The sequence below is a fragment of the Bufo bufo genome, chromosome 3, assembly GCF_905171765.1.
Source record: "Bufo bufo chromosome 3, aBufBuf1.1, whole genome shotgun sequence".
In the NCBI taxonomy this organism is placed as follows: Eukaryota; Metazoa; Chordata; class Amphibia; order Anura; family Bufonidae; genus Bufo; species Bufo bufo.
This window is the reverse complement of record NC_053391.1, coordinates 488,909,387-488,928,278: the sequence shown is the minus strand read 5'-3', so window position 1 is coordinate 488,928,278 and position 18,892 is coordinate 488,909,387. Positions and strand designations below refer to the sequence as shown.

Genomic DNA, 18,892 nt, shown 5'->3' with positions numbered 1-18,892 from the left:
CCGTATAAACCTGACGTACTATATGAGTTGTATAATTATATGACCGAAAGACAAAATTGTGTATTGTTGGATTATAATACAGTGATGGACCCAAGTATAGATAGACTATCTAAAGGTAACGTTTTATATCAGAACACTAATTTTGGCAGGTTGTTACTGGAATTTGGCTGGATCGATTTATATGGCACTTATATAATCCTGAAGAAAAAAAACATTTTCCTGCTATTCAAGGACGCATCAGTCCTGGTCTAGGATAGATGCGATCCTTGGTAACGGGAAATTGTTGGAAACAAATGAAATAAGTATTAGGTATGTTCCCATGTTTATGTCAGATCATTGCGCAATTGTAATGGAGCTTGGGTCCTTGGCAAAACAGATCTCAAGGGCTTTTACATTTAATCCTCATTAGTTCAATTTGTTAAAGGATAAGAACTGTATTAAGGAGGAATTAAAGTTTTTTTTTTCTATAAATAGAGATTCCGCTAATAAGCAATGGATCTGGGACGCTGCAAAGGCATTCCTGAGGGGAATATTATGTAAAAAAGTAATTAACTGGGAAAAAAAAGTAAATGGTAGAACTCAGTTTAGAACAGAAATTAACGACCAAAAACTCTGTGCTGAAGACCCCTCATTGGAAAATTAGAAAAATTGGGGAAAAATAAATAAAGGTTTTATAAGGAATTTAGTTCAGTCCTTCTCCCGGAATTAATGGAGACCCTTATTGAGGCCAAGAGATCAAAAACTGCCTGAATCAATGTAAGAAGCCACGGTAGTTTTGATACCTAAAGCTGAAAAGGACCTATTAAAACCAGAGTCTATTTCGCTGCTGAATACTGATATTAAGTTACTAGCTAAGGTATTAGCAGATAGGTTAACAAAAGTAATAAAAACAATAATAAATGAGAATCAAACAGGGTTTGTTCCTGGGGGATTGATATATTCCAATATTAGAAGATTATTTATGAATATAGAAGGAAATAAAGATAAAGATAGTAGAAAAGCAATATTATCACTAGATGCAACTAAGGCCTCTGATTGTATAGAGTGGGAATATTTGTGGGAGGTTCTAAAACGCTTTGGGTTTGGGGAGTCTTTTATAGGTTAGATAAAATGTATTTATTTACATCCTAGAGCGAGGGTGGCTGTGAATGGGGTGATGTCCCTGCCTTTTGCCCTTTTTAGGGGCACTAGGCAGGGATGTCCCCTATCACCACTGCAATCACAATAGAGCCATTAGCAATAATTATTAGAGAGAATAAAGGTATCAAGGGATTCCAATACGGTAATGTTAGGGAGAAAATAATGCTATATGCGGATGATATTTTATTGTTTTCAGCAAACATAGATAAGGAGATGGTTAAAGTGATGGAAATATTTGGATATTATTCGGGACTCAAAATAAATTGGGAAAAATCTCACCTGATGTTATTAGGGGATGAGCTAGGTGAGAGGACTGTTGAGGTTCACGTGGTGGATAGGGTAGGTAGTTTTAAGTATTTGGGGGTAAACATTGCAAGGAATCTGACGGAATATGTTAAGTTGAATGTGTATCCTCTTTTAAATGACTTGAAAAAGAATATACACATTGGAAAAGGTTACAATTATCTATATAGTGATAATTATATTTTTCTATTAAATGGATCATGTTTGGGGAGTGATTGAAAAAAAGTTATGGATATTAAAGGATATACAGATTTCACTCCCATATGGAATAATAATTTGCGAGAAATACAGAAAATTAAACATTATGTAAATTGGGAAAATAAAAGGTATTCGTTTGTTGGTTCAATTGTTTCACGGGGATTTATTAAAAGATTTTGAAACACTTAAAGAATTTGGGATTCCGAATAAAGAATTTTTCAGATATTTACAGTTGAGAGTACCAATTAATTCATCACTAGCAGACGACCAGAAATATAAAAAGGCCCCTATGGAGATCATTAATCAACTCCTTGATAATAGAAAGGTAAAAAGCTCTGTTTCAAGAAGATATAGGTCATTGTTGAAAATTAAACAAAGTAAGATCATCGTAGTGGCAAAAGAGAAATGGAAAAAACATATTGATGGGATATCAGAGGAACAATGGGAGGATACACTGAAAAACAGATCTATGGTCTCAATGAGGGCCTCACATGGGGTTTCTCTACATTACTTAAAAAGATGGGTATAAAGACCACAGATGAATGTCCTAGATGTGGTGAGGAGCAAGCAGGCCTCTTCCATTTGGTATGGAGATGTCCTAAATTGTTCCGATATTGGTCTGGGATAGCGCTTATTATAAAAAAAAACAACTATCAGAGTACAAATAGAGGGAGATCCATTGGCTTATATATTAGGAGGTATGATGCATTTGCGGATTTCAAAAATTGATAAACAAATACTTTGTAAATTACTGTTTCAAGCAAGGCTCCTTATTTTAAGAAGATGGATTAAAAAAGACCCCCCCCCTCTGTGATAGAGTGGAAGAGGGCGGTTGACCATATTATTAGGATGGAGAAAATAATATATGATAATGGGGGTAAAAATGTTTTGTTTCTCAAACTGTGGAATCGCTGGTTGAACAATAATGCATAATATTCAGGTGTTTTTCAGGTTTTTTTTCCACTCTCTCTCGTTTGGGTTTGCTGGGTTGGGGGTGGTTTACAAATATAGGACAAAAATATGTTTTAAAAAAATAGGCTGCGTTTTGTTATTTTGACTTCAATCACCCCTTGCAATCTACCTGAGCTGCTATAACGTTCTCTGCATAACCAATTGTAATTTTGTATGACAACAGATTACAGAATACCGTTTAGTAAGATATACAGTACATTTAGAAGGCAGATCACCAGAGCAAGAGTTCAGCTCTGAAGTTTGCAAAATGTGAATTCATTGGTCTGCCACTAAATGTTTTTTTTTTTACATTATCAATATGTATCTTCTCCTTGATACCAGCCGTGAATATCAGCTTACTTACAAAGACCGTACAAGGTAAATGTAAGCTACAGCAATCACTTGTATGCAGTAGGGCTGCAGGAAATGACAGCCTGTACATCATGTAAATGCAGCTTTAACTAAATATTAGAATGATATATCTGTCTCATATGCTTTCTGAATGATAAGCTCACCATGAACACTGCCCTCTGGAAGAACCCTGTGGCATCCATGATCTTCTGCAGAATAACATTCTCCATCTCTTCAACATCCATCTCCTCGCTGTTAAAGGGCACACCATTAAACAGAACTTGAGGCAATGGACCCAGGCCACTCTTCTTATAAAAGGCTGCTCCTGCCTGTTTAAATCAGAAGTAAAACCGTTTTACACAGAATTATTCTGACTGTAACATGCAAGATGCTAATGTCAAGAGACATTACCATTAGCTGTATGGGCACTCCAAGGGAGGTAGAATGCATAGCTAGATTATAGACCAAGTTATCTTTGGAGTCAATCAAAAGTATGTACTGTACATCTAGAAGTAGAGTATCAAATAATGCAAAGAACAAAGAAAAATACACAGTTACAAAATATATTACTATGTGTAATCTGTTTTTACTGAGCTTTTATAAATGTTACATAAAGGAATATACAAATACGTGTACTTGCATTTATTATATTGTGAAGATACTGTTAAGCATATCTAAAAGTACAGACATTTGTAACATATCTTGCAACCAACTAGGGCTGAAACGATTACTTAATCGAGTAATTCGACAAAAAAAAATCCTCGATGCAAATTTTTTGCATCGAGGATTCGTTTGTGTTATGTGTCCATGGATCGGGAGTGAAGCGCTTGCTATCACTTACCGCTCCGTGGTTACCTGCCGGCCGCACCGCGCTGCACTTTCAGCGGAAGATGGAGGAGGTGTGGAGCAGAGCCCCTACAGGAAAGGTAAGTACTGTCGCTGGGGACATGGCTAGGAGGGGGAGATGGTAGCACTGGGGGCAGTTGGTGGTGCAAGCTGGTGGCACTGGGGCGCAGTTCGTGGCACTACGGGGAAATCTGGGGCAGCTGGTGGCACTGGGGGCAAGCTGGTGGCACTGGGTGCAAGTTGGTGGCACTGGGGGGGCAAACTGGTGGAACTGGGGGGGGGGGGGTTGGTGGCAATGGGGAGGCAGCATGATGGCACTGAGTGGGCAGCCTGATGGCACTGAGGGGGCAGCTGATGGCACTGGGGTGGGGAAGAGCTGAAGGCCCTGGGGTGGGGAAGAGCTGAAGGCACTGGGGGGGGAACTGATGCACTTGGGCTGATCGCACAGAGGGAAAGGGTGTTGGGGACTGATGGCAGGGGGTCTGATGAGTTTTTAGGAAAAACAGTCTATTAATTCATTTTTTCTTATAAGATTACTTGATTAATCGTTAAAAAATAATCAATAGAGTACTCCATTTCTAAAATAAACGTTTACTGCAGCCCTATAACCAACGTTTACAACATCAAAGTGTACAATCCAGAACTAGTTTTCAGAAAAAGGTTTGACATACAATTATAAGAAGAGGAGAGGAAAAAGGGGTTTTCTCCGACTTTTATACTGATGACCTGGCGATCTGACATCAGGGACGCCAGTCAGTCAGATGGTTGAGAAGGCAACAGCACTCGCAGTAGTGTTGTGGCCTTCTCTCAGCTCACCAAGCACAGTATCATACATTGAATAGCAGCTGTGCTTAGTATTGCAGCTCAGCCCATTTCACATTAATGGGGCTAAGCTGTGCCTAGGCCTTGTGACCAATGAACATGACGTCACATGACCTAGGCTAAGCAGTGAGAAGGCTGCAGTACCACTATGAGTGCTGGTGCCTTCTCCTACAGTTGATCGACAGGGGTAGCGGGTGTGGGAACCCCACCGACCAGATACTGATGACTTATCCTAAGGAAAACTCCTTTATGATAAAGGGAAAGCTCAATGGCCTGCAATAGGGCACAACAGGGGTTAAACTACAAAACAAAATCTTTGTGATCCACAGTTAATACAGGAAATTTGCCACCTAATATGTAGCATTGTGCCTCTCTCTCTTTGCTACCGTACAATGCCAACATAGATCTGAAACCTCTAGGAACAGTCAATGAATGTTGACTGGGCAGTAGTTACACTGAGTTGGGATTCTTGAAAGGCTATGTACACCTTTGCGGGCAATTTTTTTATGATTGCATTTTACTCATTTGGGGGTAAAAAAAAATAAATAATTTTTTCAACTTGCCTTTATTAAAAATTGTGAGCTGTTCTGACACAGGGTTAACTGTTTTTCTAGCACTGTGCTTCCTACTTTTACTTTTTGTTGCCATCTAATTATCTCTAAATTACTAAGAGGTCATAAACACTTATTTAGGCACATTCTTATCAGTAAGATAAGGATTGAGCTTTGAGGAGTATTTATAAGGTCTAAGAGCAGAGATAAGGAGCCCATCAGCGGCCTGTCTGACAGAACAGAGAGAGAATTCAGATCCTGCTAGTAGAGTATCTCAGCTCTGTACAGAGAAAATGACTCAATATTTTTAATAAAGACCAATTAAAAAAATGATTTTTATGTACAATGCACGAATAAAAATAAAAAAATGCACCCAAAGGTGTACATAGCCTTTAAGTTCACTTTCGAAGCTTTAGGCAAACACAAACTTTAAAACTATTGTACTGAAGTAGGGTTATTCCCAACTGATCTTCGCATTTATATAAAAAAAAGTTCTATCTAATGTACAGCATTGTAACAGGATGTGATATAAATGAGACATGCCCCTATGCACCACAGACGAATCCCAAATCCGTAATAAGTAGACCAAGCAACTAGGTGTAAATTAAGGTCGAGAAAGAATGGGGGCATGGGGCCAGGTCTAAAGTATATATGGTGCTTAACCACCCATAAATCCCATAATGTAAGGTAATATGGCACTAAATGAATGCCAAACTTTAGTAATAGTTCTGTTTTAAGGTCTAATCCAAGGAACCATCACAAGATCCATCAGGTACAATGTGAATTTTAACTTGACCCATACCTTTTTTGTCTTATTATAGAACTAATCCACAAGGTGAGACAAGATTGAAGCTTCACGATACTATATAATTTGAGGTCAGGAACACTTGCTTCACCTATTGATAGGTTTTAATATAGTAAGGACTGCCCTGCCCAGCTATGGTTGGCTAGTGTTTTACATAAATGCAGTAAGCACACTAGCGTTAAAGTTTTCCGGTATTAAGTTCCGTCACAGGGGCTCAATACTGGAAAAAAACACTTCAGTTTTAATCTAACGCATTCTTAATGGAAAGCATTCCATTCAGTATGCGTCAGCATGTCTTCAGTTCAGTCCCTCTTACGGAATTTGGCCGCAAAAGTACTGCAGCGCCGGAATGCCGGATCCGGCATTAATTTCCATTGAAATCGATTCCGGTACCAAGTGTTCTGCACATGCGCAGACCTTTAAAAATGTGAAAAAAATTAATACCGGATCCGTTTTTCCGGATGACACCGGAGAGACAGGTCCGGTATTTCAATGCATTTTTCAGCCGGATCTGGAAACAAATGCTATCCGTTTGCATACGGATTTCTGGATACGGCAGGAAGTTCCGGCAACTGTGAAAGTACCCTAACAAGATTAATTGGTTTGGTTTTGAAAACTTCCACCTTAAATTTGTAGAGGAGGCTGAAATTATCAAGTTCCCAAAGGATGGAAGGCAAGGAGATATGTGGGATAGAAAAATACCATACAATAAATATTGTAGTTAACATTTTAGGCCTCTTTCACACTTGCGTTGTCCGGATCCGGCGTGTACTCCACTTGCCGGAATTACACGCCGGATCCGGAAAAACGCAAGTGTACTGAAAGCATTTGAAGACGGATCCGTCTTCCAAATGCGTTCAGTGTTACTATGGCACCCAGGACGCTATTAAAGTCCTGGTTGCCATAGTAGGAGCGGGGAGCGGGGGAGCAGTATACTTACAGTCGGTGCGGCTCCCCCGGCGCTCCAGAATGACGTCAGAGCGCCCCATGCGCATGGATGATGTGATCCATGTGATCACATGATCCATGCGCTTGGGGCGCCCTGACGTCACTCTGAAGCGCCCCGGGAGCCGCACGGACGGTAAGTATACTGCTCCCCTGCTCCCCACTACACTTTACCATGGCTGCCAGGACTTTAGCGTCCCGGCAGCCATGGTAACCACTCTGAAAAAGCTAAATGTCGGCTCCGGCAATGCGCCGAAACGACGTTTAGCTTAAGGCCGGATCCGGATCAATGCCTTTCAATGGGCATTAATTCCGGATCCGGCCTTGCGGCAAGTGTTCCGGATTTTTGGCCGGAGCAAAAAGCGCAGCATGCTGCGGTATTTTCTCCGGCCAAAAAACGTTCCGTTCCGGAACTGAAGACATCCTGATGCATCCTGAACGGATTTCTCTCCATTCAGAATGCATTAGGATAATCCTGATCAGGATTCTTCCGGCATAGAGCCCCGACGACGGAACTCTATGCCGGAAGACAAGAACGCAAGTGTGAAAGAGCCCTAAAGCAAGCTTGTGTTGATTTTGTCTAACCTGTATACCCATAATATCTGGAATGTTGCGTGAGGCTAAAGTCAAGTGTTCTATGGTTTGGATGTTGAACATGTGAGATAATGGACACTCCTGCTCGTGCTGTTGTTAATGCACAAAGAGCATGCAGATTGCCCTGACTGACTAGAAGGGCTGTTGCACGCGAGCGAGTTCCATTGTGGGAATCACGCTCCGTGTGTCAGTGTGATCCTCCTGGACTGGCAGGGGCGCCCAGCATTATCATGATTTATAATGCTATGTGCCTCTGCTTGACCTTACTGATATAGGATCATACTGACAGCTTTAGGTCTCTATGATCCTGTAGAAGTAAGGTCAAGCAGAAACACATAGCATTATAAATCATGACAATGCTGTGCACTGCTGCAAGTCTAGAACGGAGGATGACGCTCACACACAGACAATGATTCCTGCAATGAACTCACTTGTGTAAAACATATCTAAAGTATCCATCAAACCAATTTTGTTTCAGAGAAGCTGCAATGAACTGCCAGTACACTCTATCGAATGCTCTCAGGAAACTCATAAGAGGCATAGTGGATAGATGGATAAATATGGTGTTGTTGCAGGTATCTCTGCCAAGAGCAGCAGCCACCTTGTCTGATCTGCCACAATCTCTAAATCAGGAGTTAAGAATACATCTTAATGTCACAGTTAAATAACAAAAATCAGACAGTAACTTCCACGGAAGGAGGGTTGCTTGTTAGGCTTGGGAAAAGCACCACATTCACCTCCAAGCCTGGGGAAGGGACATAAAGATGACATGTGACTGAAAAGCTATGGTAGGTGAGCAAGGTGTCACGACCGCTACCCCAGCAGCAGTCGTGTCGCACCAGACGGAGGGGAAGGGGGACCCTTATCTACGGATGGGAAATAGAATGGCCACCCCTGACTAACCCTAAGCTGGCACCTGTCTGCCCTGATACCCTAGACGGGGTGTGAACCCGTGCGGTGAGCAGGATGCCTAAACCCTCAGTCACCCTAAAGCCTAGAGTGGGGAAAGGCCGATGGGAGCACTAGTCACCATCACTCATGTCTAGGAGAACAGCAGGGGAAGACAGCAACAAACAAACTATAACAGAGATAGACTTATCCAGTCACGAACAGAGAAGGCGATCCCAATCACGACAGTCCACGCCGGACAAGAGCTCCACAGCAACACCATCAAACGATCTCCTTCAAAGGTCAGAATAGAACTGGAAGTAAGGACTATATCTGGCAATGACTGCAAGTGAAAGTGAAACTAATATAGTAGCTGGGAGTGGCAGACAGGACTCACCTGAGAAGGATGCCTACAAATTCCCAGTCAGGACAAAAAGGTTCACAAGGCAAAACCCAGAAGACATACCCTGAACCACGGAGCAAACTCACAAGCTATCGCGAGTAGCAAGTCGCTGCGACCTTCTCCTCCCAGACCTGTCTGGATCAGTCACAGTCGTGACAGTACCCCCCTTTCTACGAGGGGCCCCTGGACCCTCAAGACCAGGCCTCTCCGGATGGGAGCTATGAAAAGGCTGAATGAGTCTGTCCGCTTTTATCTCTGATGCTGGAACCCACATTCTCTCTTCGGAACCATAACCTTTCCAGTGCACCAGGTACTGAAGAGAGCGGCGAACATATCGTGAATCAACAATCTTTTCTACCTGAAACTCAAGACTGCCATCAACAACCACCGGTGGAGGCGGTAGTGGCAATGGTTCAGGAGGTTCTACATATCTCTTAAGCAAAGATCTGTGGAAGACATTATGGATCCTTAGAGTCTGAGGTAGCTCCAGACGGAAAGCCACCGGGTTAATGATCTTAATTACCCTATAAGGACCAATAAATCTCAGACCTAATTTCCACGCGGGAACCTTCAACTTAATATTTCTGGTAGACAACCACACCAAGTCATTCACCCCAAGGTCCGGACCTTCAGAACGCTTCCTATCAACCGCACGTTTGTATCTACCACCAATTCTCTTCAAACTTTCTTGCACACTCTGCCACACTGAAGAAAGTGAAGACGCAAATCGTTCCTCCTCGGGAATCCCAGACGGCCCCCCCTCACTAAACGTACAAAACTGAGGATGGAAACCATACGCACCAAAAAATGGTGACTTATCGGTGGATTCTTGACGACAATTATTAATGGCAAACTCGGCTAACGGTAAATAAGATGACCATTCCTCCTGATTTTCGGAAACAAAGCATCTCAAATATGTCTCTAGGTTTTGATTGGTACGTTCAGTCTGACCGTTGGACTGTGGATGGAAAGATGAAGAAAACGACAGATTAACCGCTAAACGAGAACAAAAAGCTTTCCAAAATTTTGAAACGAATTGGGTACCACGATCCGAAACAATATCGGAAGGGACCCCGTGAAGCTTCACGATGTGGTCAATAAAAACCTGAGCCAGTGTGTTAGCATTAGGCAATGCGGCAAGAGCAATAAAGTGCACCATTTTACTGAATCTGTCAACAACTACAAGAATAACAGTCTTCCCCGCTGATACTGGTAGATCCGTAATGAAATCCATTGACAGGTGCGTCCAAGGCCTGTTGGGGATGGCCAGAGGTAAAAGACGCCCTGCCGGACGAGTATGATCTACCTTAGAACGAGCACAGGTAGCACATGCAGACACAAAATTCAACACCTCCTGGCGCCATTTAGGCCACCAGAACCGACGAGACACTATCTCAGAGGTTGCCCTACCACCTGGGTGTCCTGCCAGTGTGGAGTTATGGTGTTCTTTTAGTATCTCCAGTCGTAAATTTTCTGGCACAAACAGTTTACCCGAGGGGCAGGAGGCCGGGGCGTCCCCCTGAGCTTCCAACACCCTCCCCTCCAAACCTGAGTGTAATGCAGAGACCACCACCCCCTTTTGCAAAATGGGCTCTGGTGCCTCAACATCACCCCCTCCAGGAAAACTTCGAGACAATGCATCCGCCTTAGTATTTTTTGCCTCCGGGCGATAGGTTATTACAAAATTAAACCTAGTAAAAAATAACGACCACCGAGCCTGTCTAGGGGTGAGACGTTTAGCAGACTCCAGATATAATAAGTTTTTGTGATCAGTAATCACCGTGACGGGATGAACCGCCCCCTCCAAAAAATGACGCCACTCCTCAAAAGCCAACTTAATAGCCAAAAGTTCCCTGTTGCCAATATCATAGTTCCTTTCTGCAGTAGACAATTTCTTCGAAAAGAAAGCACACGGACGCCATTCACCAGACGCCCACCTCTGATGCGTCAACCTCTACAATAAAAGGAAGCGAGACATCTGGCTGTACGAGAATAGGGGCCGAGGTGAATCTCTCCTTCAGAGATGCAAAGGCAGTTTTGGCTGCATGTGACCATTTGGAAAAATCGGATCCCTTTCGGGTCATGTCCGTCAGTGGTTTGACCACCAAGGAATAGTTTTTTATAAACTTTCTATAAAAATTGGCAAACCCCAGGAAGCGTTGCAATGCCTTCAGGTTCTCAGGCAGATCCCAGTCTATAATTGCCCGGACTTTCTCTGGATCCATGCGGAAACCTGAATCTGACAACACATACCCCAGAAATGGCAGTTCTTTTACGGCGAACACACATTTTTCTAACTTAGCAAACAATTTGTTGGCCCTTAATATCTGCAGCACTTGTCTCACATGGATCTTATGTGTATCCAGATCCGGGGAATAGACCAGGATGTCATCAAGATATATCACAACAAATCTCCCGATAAGGTGACTAAAAATATCGTTGACAAAATGTTGGAATACCGCAGGCGCATTAGTAAGACCAACTGGCATGACCAGATTTTCATAATGCCCTTCCGGAGTATTAAAAGCCGTCTTCCACTCATCCCCCTCTTTGATGCGAACCAGGTTATAGGCTCCTCTGAGATCCATTTTGGAGAACCATTTAGCACCAGCAACCTGATTAAAAAGGTCGGGAATGAGAGGAAGAGGATAGGGATCTCGGATAGTTATCCGGTTTAATTCCCGGAAATCCAGGCAAGGACGTAGGCCCCCATCTTTCTTTTTAACGAAAAAGAACCCTGCAGCCACAGGTGAAGAAGAGGGTCTGATGTGTCCCTTAGCCAAACTCTCCGAAATATAATCTTTCATAGCCTTCCTCTCCGGGCCGGAAAGATTGTATAACCGGGTTTTAGGTAGTTTGGCCCCAGGTAGTAGATTAATCGGGCAGTCATATGGACGATGAGGTGGTAACCCCTGACAACCCTTCTCAGAGAACACATCCATAAAATCTGACAGAAAGGCAGGTAAAGATGTTACAGAGAGTGTAGAGCACCTACTACTCAAGCAGTTGTCCTTACAATGTTCACTCCACTCCACAATCTCCCCGGCCTGCAAATCCACCACTGGATTGTGAGTCACCAGCCAGGGAAGCCCCAATACCATAGGAGCCGGAAGACCGTCCAGGACATAAGACGAGATATGCTCTTTATGGAGGTCCCCTACCTGCAGATGGATATTATGAATGATCTGAGTTAACTCTTTCTGAGTAAGAGGGGAGGAGTCGATGGCAAAAACAGGAATAGTTCTGCGTATCGGTTCTGGAGTAAAACCCAGAGCCTGAGCAAACCGTGAATCCACCAAGTTGACCCCCGCCCCACTGTCCAAAAAGACGGAACAGATCTCAGTCTTATTGCCCGCCTCAACGGTAGCGGACAACAAAAACTGAGACATGCGTATGGAGGAAACGAATACGCCCAGACTGTTATCCTCCGCACAATCTGGGGACTCTAGTTTTCCGGCGGCTCCTTTGTTTGTGGTCTCTTGGGTTCTGAGGGACAAACCTTTACAAAATGACCCCTCCCCCCACAACGAAAACAAACCTCTGACCTACAGCGGAACTTAGGAGGATTCACCCGTCTAGTGGCGCCCCCTATTTGCATTGGTTCGACTGGATCATAACAAACCGATCCCTGCCCTATAGAGGCCTCCGTAAAATTTAATAGTCTCTCCCTGAGTCATCTGTCGATTCTTATGGACAGAGACATAGCAGCCTCCAGAGACCCAGGGACCTCGTATACCGCCAGCGCGTCTTTTAATTTTTCAGACAACCCCTGGCAGAACTGACTCCTAAGGGCCGAGTCGTTCCATAACGTATCAGTAGCCCACCTACGGAATTCGGAACAATATAGTTCAGCAGACCGGTTCTCCTGCCGAAGTCCACGTAGCTTAGACTCAGCCAGTGAGACCCTGTCCGGGTCATCATATACAAGACCCAGGGCTTCAAAAAACTCCTCCACTGATCGTAAGGCCAGAGAGTCTGATGGTAGGGAGAAAGCCCAAGCCTGCGGATCTCCTTGCAGGAGAGAAATTACAATGCCCACCCGTTGTTCCTCACCGCCGGAGGATCTAGGGCGTAACCTGAAGAACAATTTGCAAGCTTCTCTGAAGGTTACAAATTGGTCTCTCCCTCCTGAGAACCTATCAGGTAAAGCCACTTTTGGCTCAGGAGTACCTTGGTTTCCTGTAGCAACAGTGGAACCCAAGGATGGCTGCTGCTGCTGCAGCACTGTTGCTTTTAATCCTGCCACTTCAAGGGATAATCCCTGTAATTGTTTCGCCAAAACCGTAACCGGATCCATAGTGGAACAGAAAAATACAAAGCAAAACAGCAAGCAAAAAAAAAAAAAAAAGAAATGTCACTTTTTTTCCTTTTTTTTTTTTTTTAAAAAGGCCAGATATACTGTCACGACCGCTACCCCAGCAGCAGTCGTGTCGCACCAGACGGAGGGGAAGGGGGACCCTTATCTACGGATGGGAAATAGAATGGCCACCCCTGACTAACCCTAAGCTGGCACCTGTCTGCCCTTATACCCTAGACGGGGTGTGAACCCGTGCGGCGAGCAGGATGCCTAAACCCTCAGTCACCCTAAAGCCTAGAGTGGGGAAAGGCCGATGGGAGCACTAGTCACCATCACTCATGTCTAGGAGAACAGCAGGGGAAGACAGCAACAAACAAACTATAACAGAGATAGACTAATCCAGTCACGAGCAGAGAAGGCGATCCCAATCACGACAGTCCACGCCGGACAAGAGCTCCACAGCAACACCATCAAATGATCTCCTTCAAAGGTCAGAATAGAACTGGAAGTAAGGACTATATCTGGCAATGACTGCAAGTGAAAGTGAAACTAATATAGTAGCTGGGAGTGGCAGACAGGACTCACCTGAGAAGGATGCCTACAAACTCCCAGTCAGGACAAAAAGGTTCACAAGGCAAAACCCAGATGACATACCCTGAACCACGGAGCAAACTCACAAGCTATCGCGAGTAGCAAGTCGCTGCGACCTTCTCCTCCCAGACCTGTCTGGATCAGTCACAGTCGTGACACAAGGGCATAGGTTTGGATTTCAATCATTCAGGTCCTTGTGAATCCCAATGTGATACACTGTCTTGGAACACTGGATCAAAGTAATATTTATTGAAGGAAGAGAAACACTCTAGATGATGAAGACAAACATCTGTAATTATTCTCCTGCAACAGTAAGTGGCAACCCAATGCTGGGTCTTTCACAAACTACATTTATTGTTGGGCTTTTATAGATAACTACAATACAGATTCTGCTTCCTCTGGGACCTTTTCACAATGGAATCCTTCAGTTACTTGTGCACTGAAGCAAGTTCTACTACAGTCTTATGATTAGGCAGGCACTTATGAGTCCTCTTTAAACTTGCCCAATTTTGCTAGACGTTGCTGTATTTTGCCAGCCTTCTTGTGTTTCCATCTGTCTCCCTATGATTAATGGTTCCCTCAATTATGCATCTGAGGTTTTCCACTGCAGGGGAGGAGAAATTTGTTCTGTTGCATTATCAGAGGCAAAATAAACAATGGATGTTTCTACTTTTACAAACACGAGTAAGAATAGATCTCGGCACGTAGCCTTGATCCACACTGGAAGACACATTCGGTAGAAAACTTGAACTACCTTTAGATTTAGACTCAGGAGTAAAGCTGTTTAGCCTGAAACTGTAGTGGTTTAGAGCACGTGGCGGGGACACGTAATACACGTACCCGCTCTCTGTGTATGAAATACATGATCTGGGACTAATGTGTGGCCAGATTTAGGCCCCTTTCAGACAAACTAGTACCATGCAACAAACTCTGCAGTGTGAGTATACAGCAGATCCTGTCCTGACCTCCTAGCACTGACCGGGTCGCATAGCATAATATTGATTTATGATATTATTGTGTAAAACTTAAATACATTTAAAAAAAAAGTATACATATTAGGTAATGCCACGACCGTAACGACCTGCTCTATAGAAATATCACATGACCTAACCCCACAGGTAAACACCATAAAAAAATTAAGTAAAAATTGTGTTAAAAAAGCAATGTCACATTACATCCCAAATACCAAGGGATCAAAAAGTCATATGCACCCTAAAATAGTATCAAACAGTCATCTCATACCGAAAAAAATGAGCCCCTACATAAGACAGTTGCCTAAAAAACTATGGCTTTCAGAATATGGAGACACTAAAAAAATAATTTTTTTCAAAAAGGCTTTATTATGTAAAAATGAAACAAACAACCAAAATAGTTGTATATTTGGTATTGTCGTGTCTGTAACAACCTGCTCTATAAAAATACCACATGATCTAACCTGTCAGATGAACATTGTAAATAACAAAAAAATGAAAACGGTGCCAAAACAGCTATTTTTTGTTACCTTGCCTCACAAAAAGTGTAATATAGAGCAACCAAAAATCATATGTACCCTAAAATAGTACCAACAAAACTGCCACCTTATTCCGTAGTTTCCAAAATGGGGTCATTTTTTTAGGAGTTTCTAGTCTAGAGGTGCATCAGGGGGTCTTCAAATGTGACATGGCAACTTAAAATTATGTGAACAAAAAAGACTTAACAAGTCAAGGAGGTTACACCCCTATAGCAAGCACCAAAACTAAAAAGTGTATAACAAAGAAATATTTTGTATATAATAGAATGATTAAAAGCTGATTAGCTGTAAATAAAGGTTGGGCGTTCCCCCTAATCAGGGTGACCAAAAGGAAGAGGTGAAGTGAGTGGACAATAGACACACCACTATAGCATACCTATAATCCCAATAAGTGGAAATAATCACATATACTGTATTAGCCATATGACCGTATATTGAAGTAGCCAAAGAAAATAATCAACTCACTTCACGGGGGGTGGCCAGCTGGATAAACTCAAGACACCAGCATGGACCAATAACCACCCAGCCAGGAGCGCCTGTGGAGTCTTCAAAACTGATAGTTGCCCATATTGTTATCATAGGCATTTTTTATCTGTACCTGCTCCTGATGAAGGGGTTTGCATACCCCGAAACACGTTGAGCCTTTTATGAACCAGTTTTCTACATTAAAGAAGCCAAAGCTTTCAACAACAAGCTTTCAGCCAAAGCTTTCAACAACAATACTGAGGTGAAGCCTTTTCTTTCCTACTGGGCAACTATCAGTTTTGAAGACTCCACAGGCGCTCCTGGCTGGGGGGTTATTGGTCCATGCTGGTGTCTTGAGTTTATCCAGCTGGCCACCCCCCGTGAAGTGAGTTGATTGTTTTCTTTGGCTACTTCAATATACCGTCATATGGCTAATATATGTGATTATTTCCACTTATTGGGATTATAGGTATGCTATAGTGGTGTGTCTATTGTCCACTCACTTCCCCTCTTCCTTTTGGTCACCCTGATTAGGGGGAACGCCCAACCTTTATTTACAGCTAGTGTTCTGGCAGCAGATTTCTCCCATCTTCCCATTAAATACATGCACACATTCAGCCAACCTGAATGTGTATATGTAAGGGGGAGAAGTCGGGAGAAATAGCTGATGCCTGCAAACTTAGCAAAAACAGCTACTGCCATAGGTGCCCATTCACAGAGGAAATATCTTTGAACTGTTTTGGGATTGCCCCTTTGCATAGAGTCTGTTGGATCTTACATCTCCTCTACATTTCAGTCTGCCTCTCATCTCCCTGCTAGTGCTGTCTAATAGACAAACTGGTTGTTGCCTACAACAACCAATCACAGCACGGCATTCATTTTTTGACCATATCAACTAATCACAGCTCAACTTTTATTTTACTACAGCGCCTCTTACAATACTGTAGACCTATATTTACCAACGTGTGGTTCTCCAACTGTTGCAGAACTACAACTTCCATCATGGCCTGACAGCCGGAAGCCAGAGCATGATTAGAGTTGTGGTTTTGCAACAGCTGGAGACCCACTGGTTGGTAAACATAGGTGTACAGACAAGTTTCTCTTTTAGACAGCACATGTAGGGAGATGAAAGACAGAGTGAGAAGCAATGCCCCAGCAGTTACAGTTTCGTTGGTGTACAAATGCACAGTGCATCATTGGTTGCAGGAATTTAGACAGCACATGTAGGGAAGGTTATCACTCAATCACAAATAACCTTATTTTCTGACAACATGCAGGGAGGGGCAGATTGAGAAGCGCTGTAGTAAAATGAAATATGTGCTGTGATTAGTTGCTATGGGCAACAAACAGTTAGACCATAGAGCTTTATAATTGGGGTTTCTCCAATTACAGAGTAAATATGTAGGGTAAAAAAAATTAACAATTCCGACACAGACGGCCTTTCCTATGCAGTAAAACTGACTTGTGCCCTTCATTCTCTTGGTCAGTATAATTACAACAATACCCATTTATGTAATTTTTATTGTGTTTTAACACCGAAAAAAATTGAAAACTTTGAAAAAATATATAATCTCCATATACTGACCCCATAACTTTTTTTCAAAGTTGTGTCTCCGGAGGTGTATGGCATTTTATTTTTATTTTTTTTGTGGGACTGTCAGGAATAAGGACCGCCTTATTCCTAGTTATTATAATGTTTGCTGTGATAATATGGTTGTGTGTTGTGGTGTAACATGTTCTGGTGTGATTCACATATACAGTGGATATAAAAAGTCTACACACCCCTGTTAAAATGTCAGGTTTCAGTGATGTAAAAAAATGAGATAAAGATAAATCATTTCAGAACTTTTTCCACCTTTATTGTGACCTATAAACTGTACAACTCAATTGAAAAACAAACTGAAATCTTTTAGGTAGAGGGAAGAAAAAAATATAAAAATAAAATAATATGGTTGCATAAGTGTGCACACCCTTAACCACCTCAGGACCGCCGTACGCAGGATTGCGTCTTTGCGGCGGCCCTGCTCTTCTGGGTGGACGCGCCGGTGCGTCCTCTCGCGAGACGCGAGATTTCCTGTGAACGCGCGCACACAGGCGCGCGCGCTCACAGGAACGGAAGGTAAGAGAGTTGATCTCCAGCCTGCCAGCGGCGATCGTTCGCTGGCAGGCTGGAGATGTGTTTTTTTTAACCCCTAACAGGTATATTAGACGCTGTTTTGATAACAGCGTCTAATATACCTGCTACCTGGTCCTCTGGTGGTCCCCTTTGTTTGGATCGACCACCAGAGGACACAGGTAGCTCAGTAAAGTCCCACCAAGCACCACTACACTACACTACACCCCCCCCCCGTCACTTATTAACCCCTTATTAGCCCCTGATCACCCCATATAGACTCCCTGATCACCCCCCTGTCATTGATTACACCCCTGTCATTGATCAACCCCCTGTAAAGCTCCATTCAGACGTCCGCATGATTTTTACGGATCCACTGATGGATGGATCGGATCCGCAAAACGCATACGGGCGTCTGAATGAAGCCTTACAGGGGCGTGATCAATGACTGTGGTGATCACCCCATATAGACTCCCTGATCACCCCCCTGTCATTGATTACCCCCCTGTCATTGATTACCCCCCTGTAAAGCTCCATTCAGATGTCCGCATGATTTTTACGGATGCACTGATAGATGGATCGGATCCGCAAAACGCATCCGGACGTCTGAATGAAGCCTTACAGGGGCGTGATCAATGACTGTGGTGATCACCCCATATAGACTCCCTGATCACCCCCCTGTCATTGATTACCCCCCTGTAAAGCTCCATTCAGATGTCCGCATGATTTTTACGGATGCACTGATAGATGGATCGGATCCGCAAAACGCATCCGGACGTCTGAATGAAGCCTTACAGGGGCGTGATCAATGACTGTGGTGATCACCCCATATAGACTCCCTGATCACCCCCCTGTCATTGATTACACCCCTGTCATTGATCACCCCCCTGTAAAGCTCCATTCAGACGTCCGCATGATTTTTACGGATCCACTGATAGATGGATCGGATCCGCAAAACGCATCCGGACGTCTGAATGAAGCCTTACAGGGGCATGATCAATGACTGTGGTGATCACCCCATATAGACTCCCTGATCACCCCCCTGTCATTGATTACCCCCCTGTAAAGCTCCATTCAGATGTCCGCATGATTTTTACGGATGCACTGATAGATGGATCG

At 43.3% G+C, this 18,892-nt stretch overlaps 1 protein-coding gene across 2 annotated transcripts in view; it reads right to left on the bottom strand.

The window, feature by feature from the left end:
• Positions 1-18,892, bottom strand: part of UGGT2 (UDP-glucose glycoprotein glucosyltransferase 2) — a 499,843-nt gene that overhangs the window by 301,460 nt on the left and 179,491 nt on the right. For both annotated transcript variants that reach the window (XM_040425306.1, XM_040425307.1), the window contains exon 17: positions 3,108-3,272. In XM_040425306.1, the coding sequence (XP_040281240.1) occupies positions 3,108-3,272 (165 nt within the window). The remainder of the gene's footprint in view (positions 1-3,107; positions 3,273-18,892) is intronic.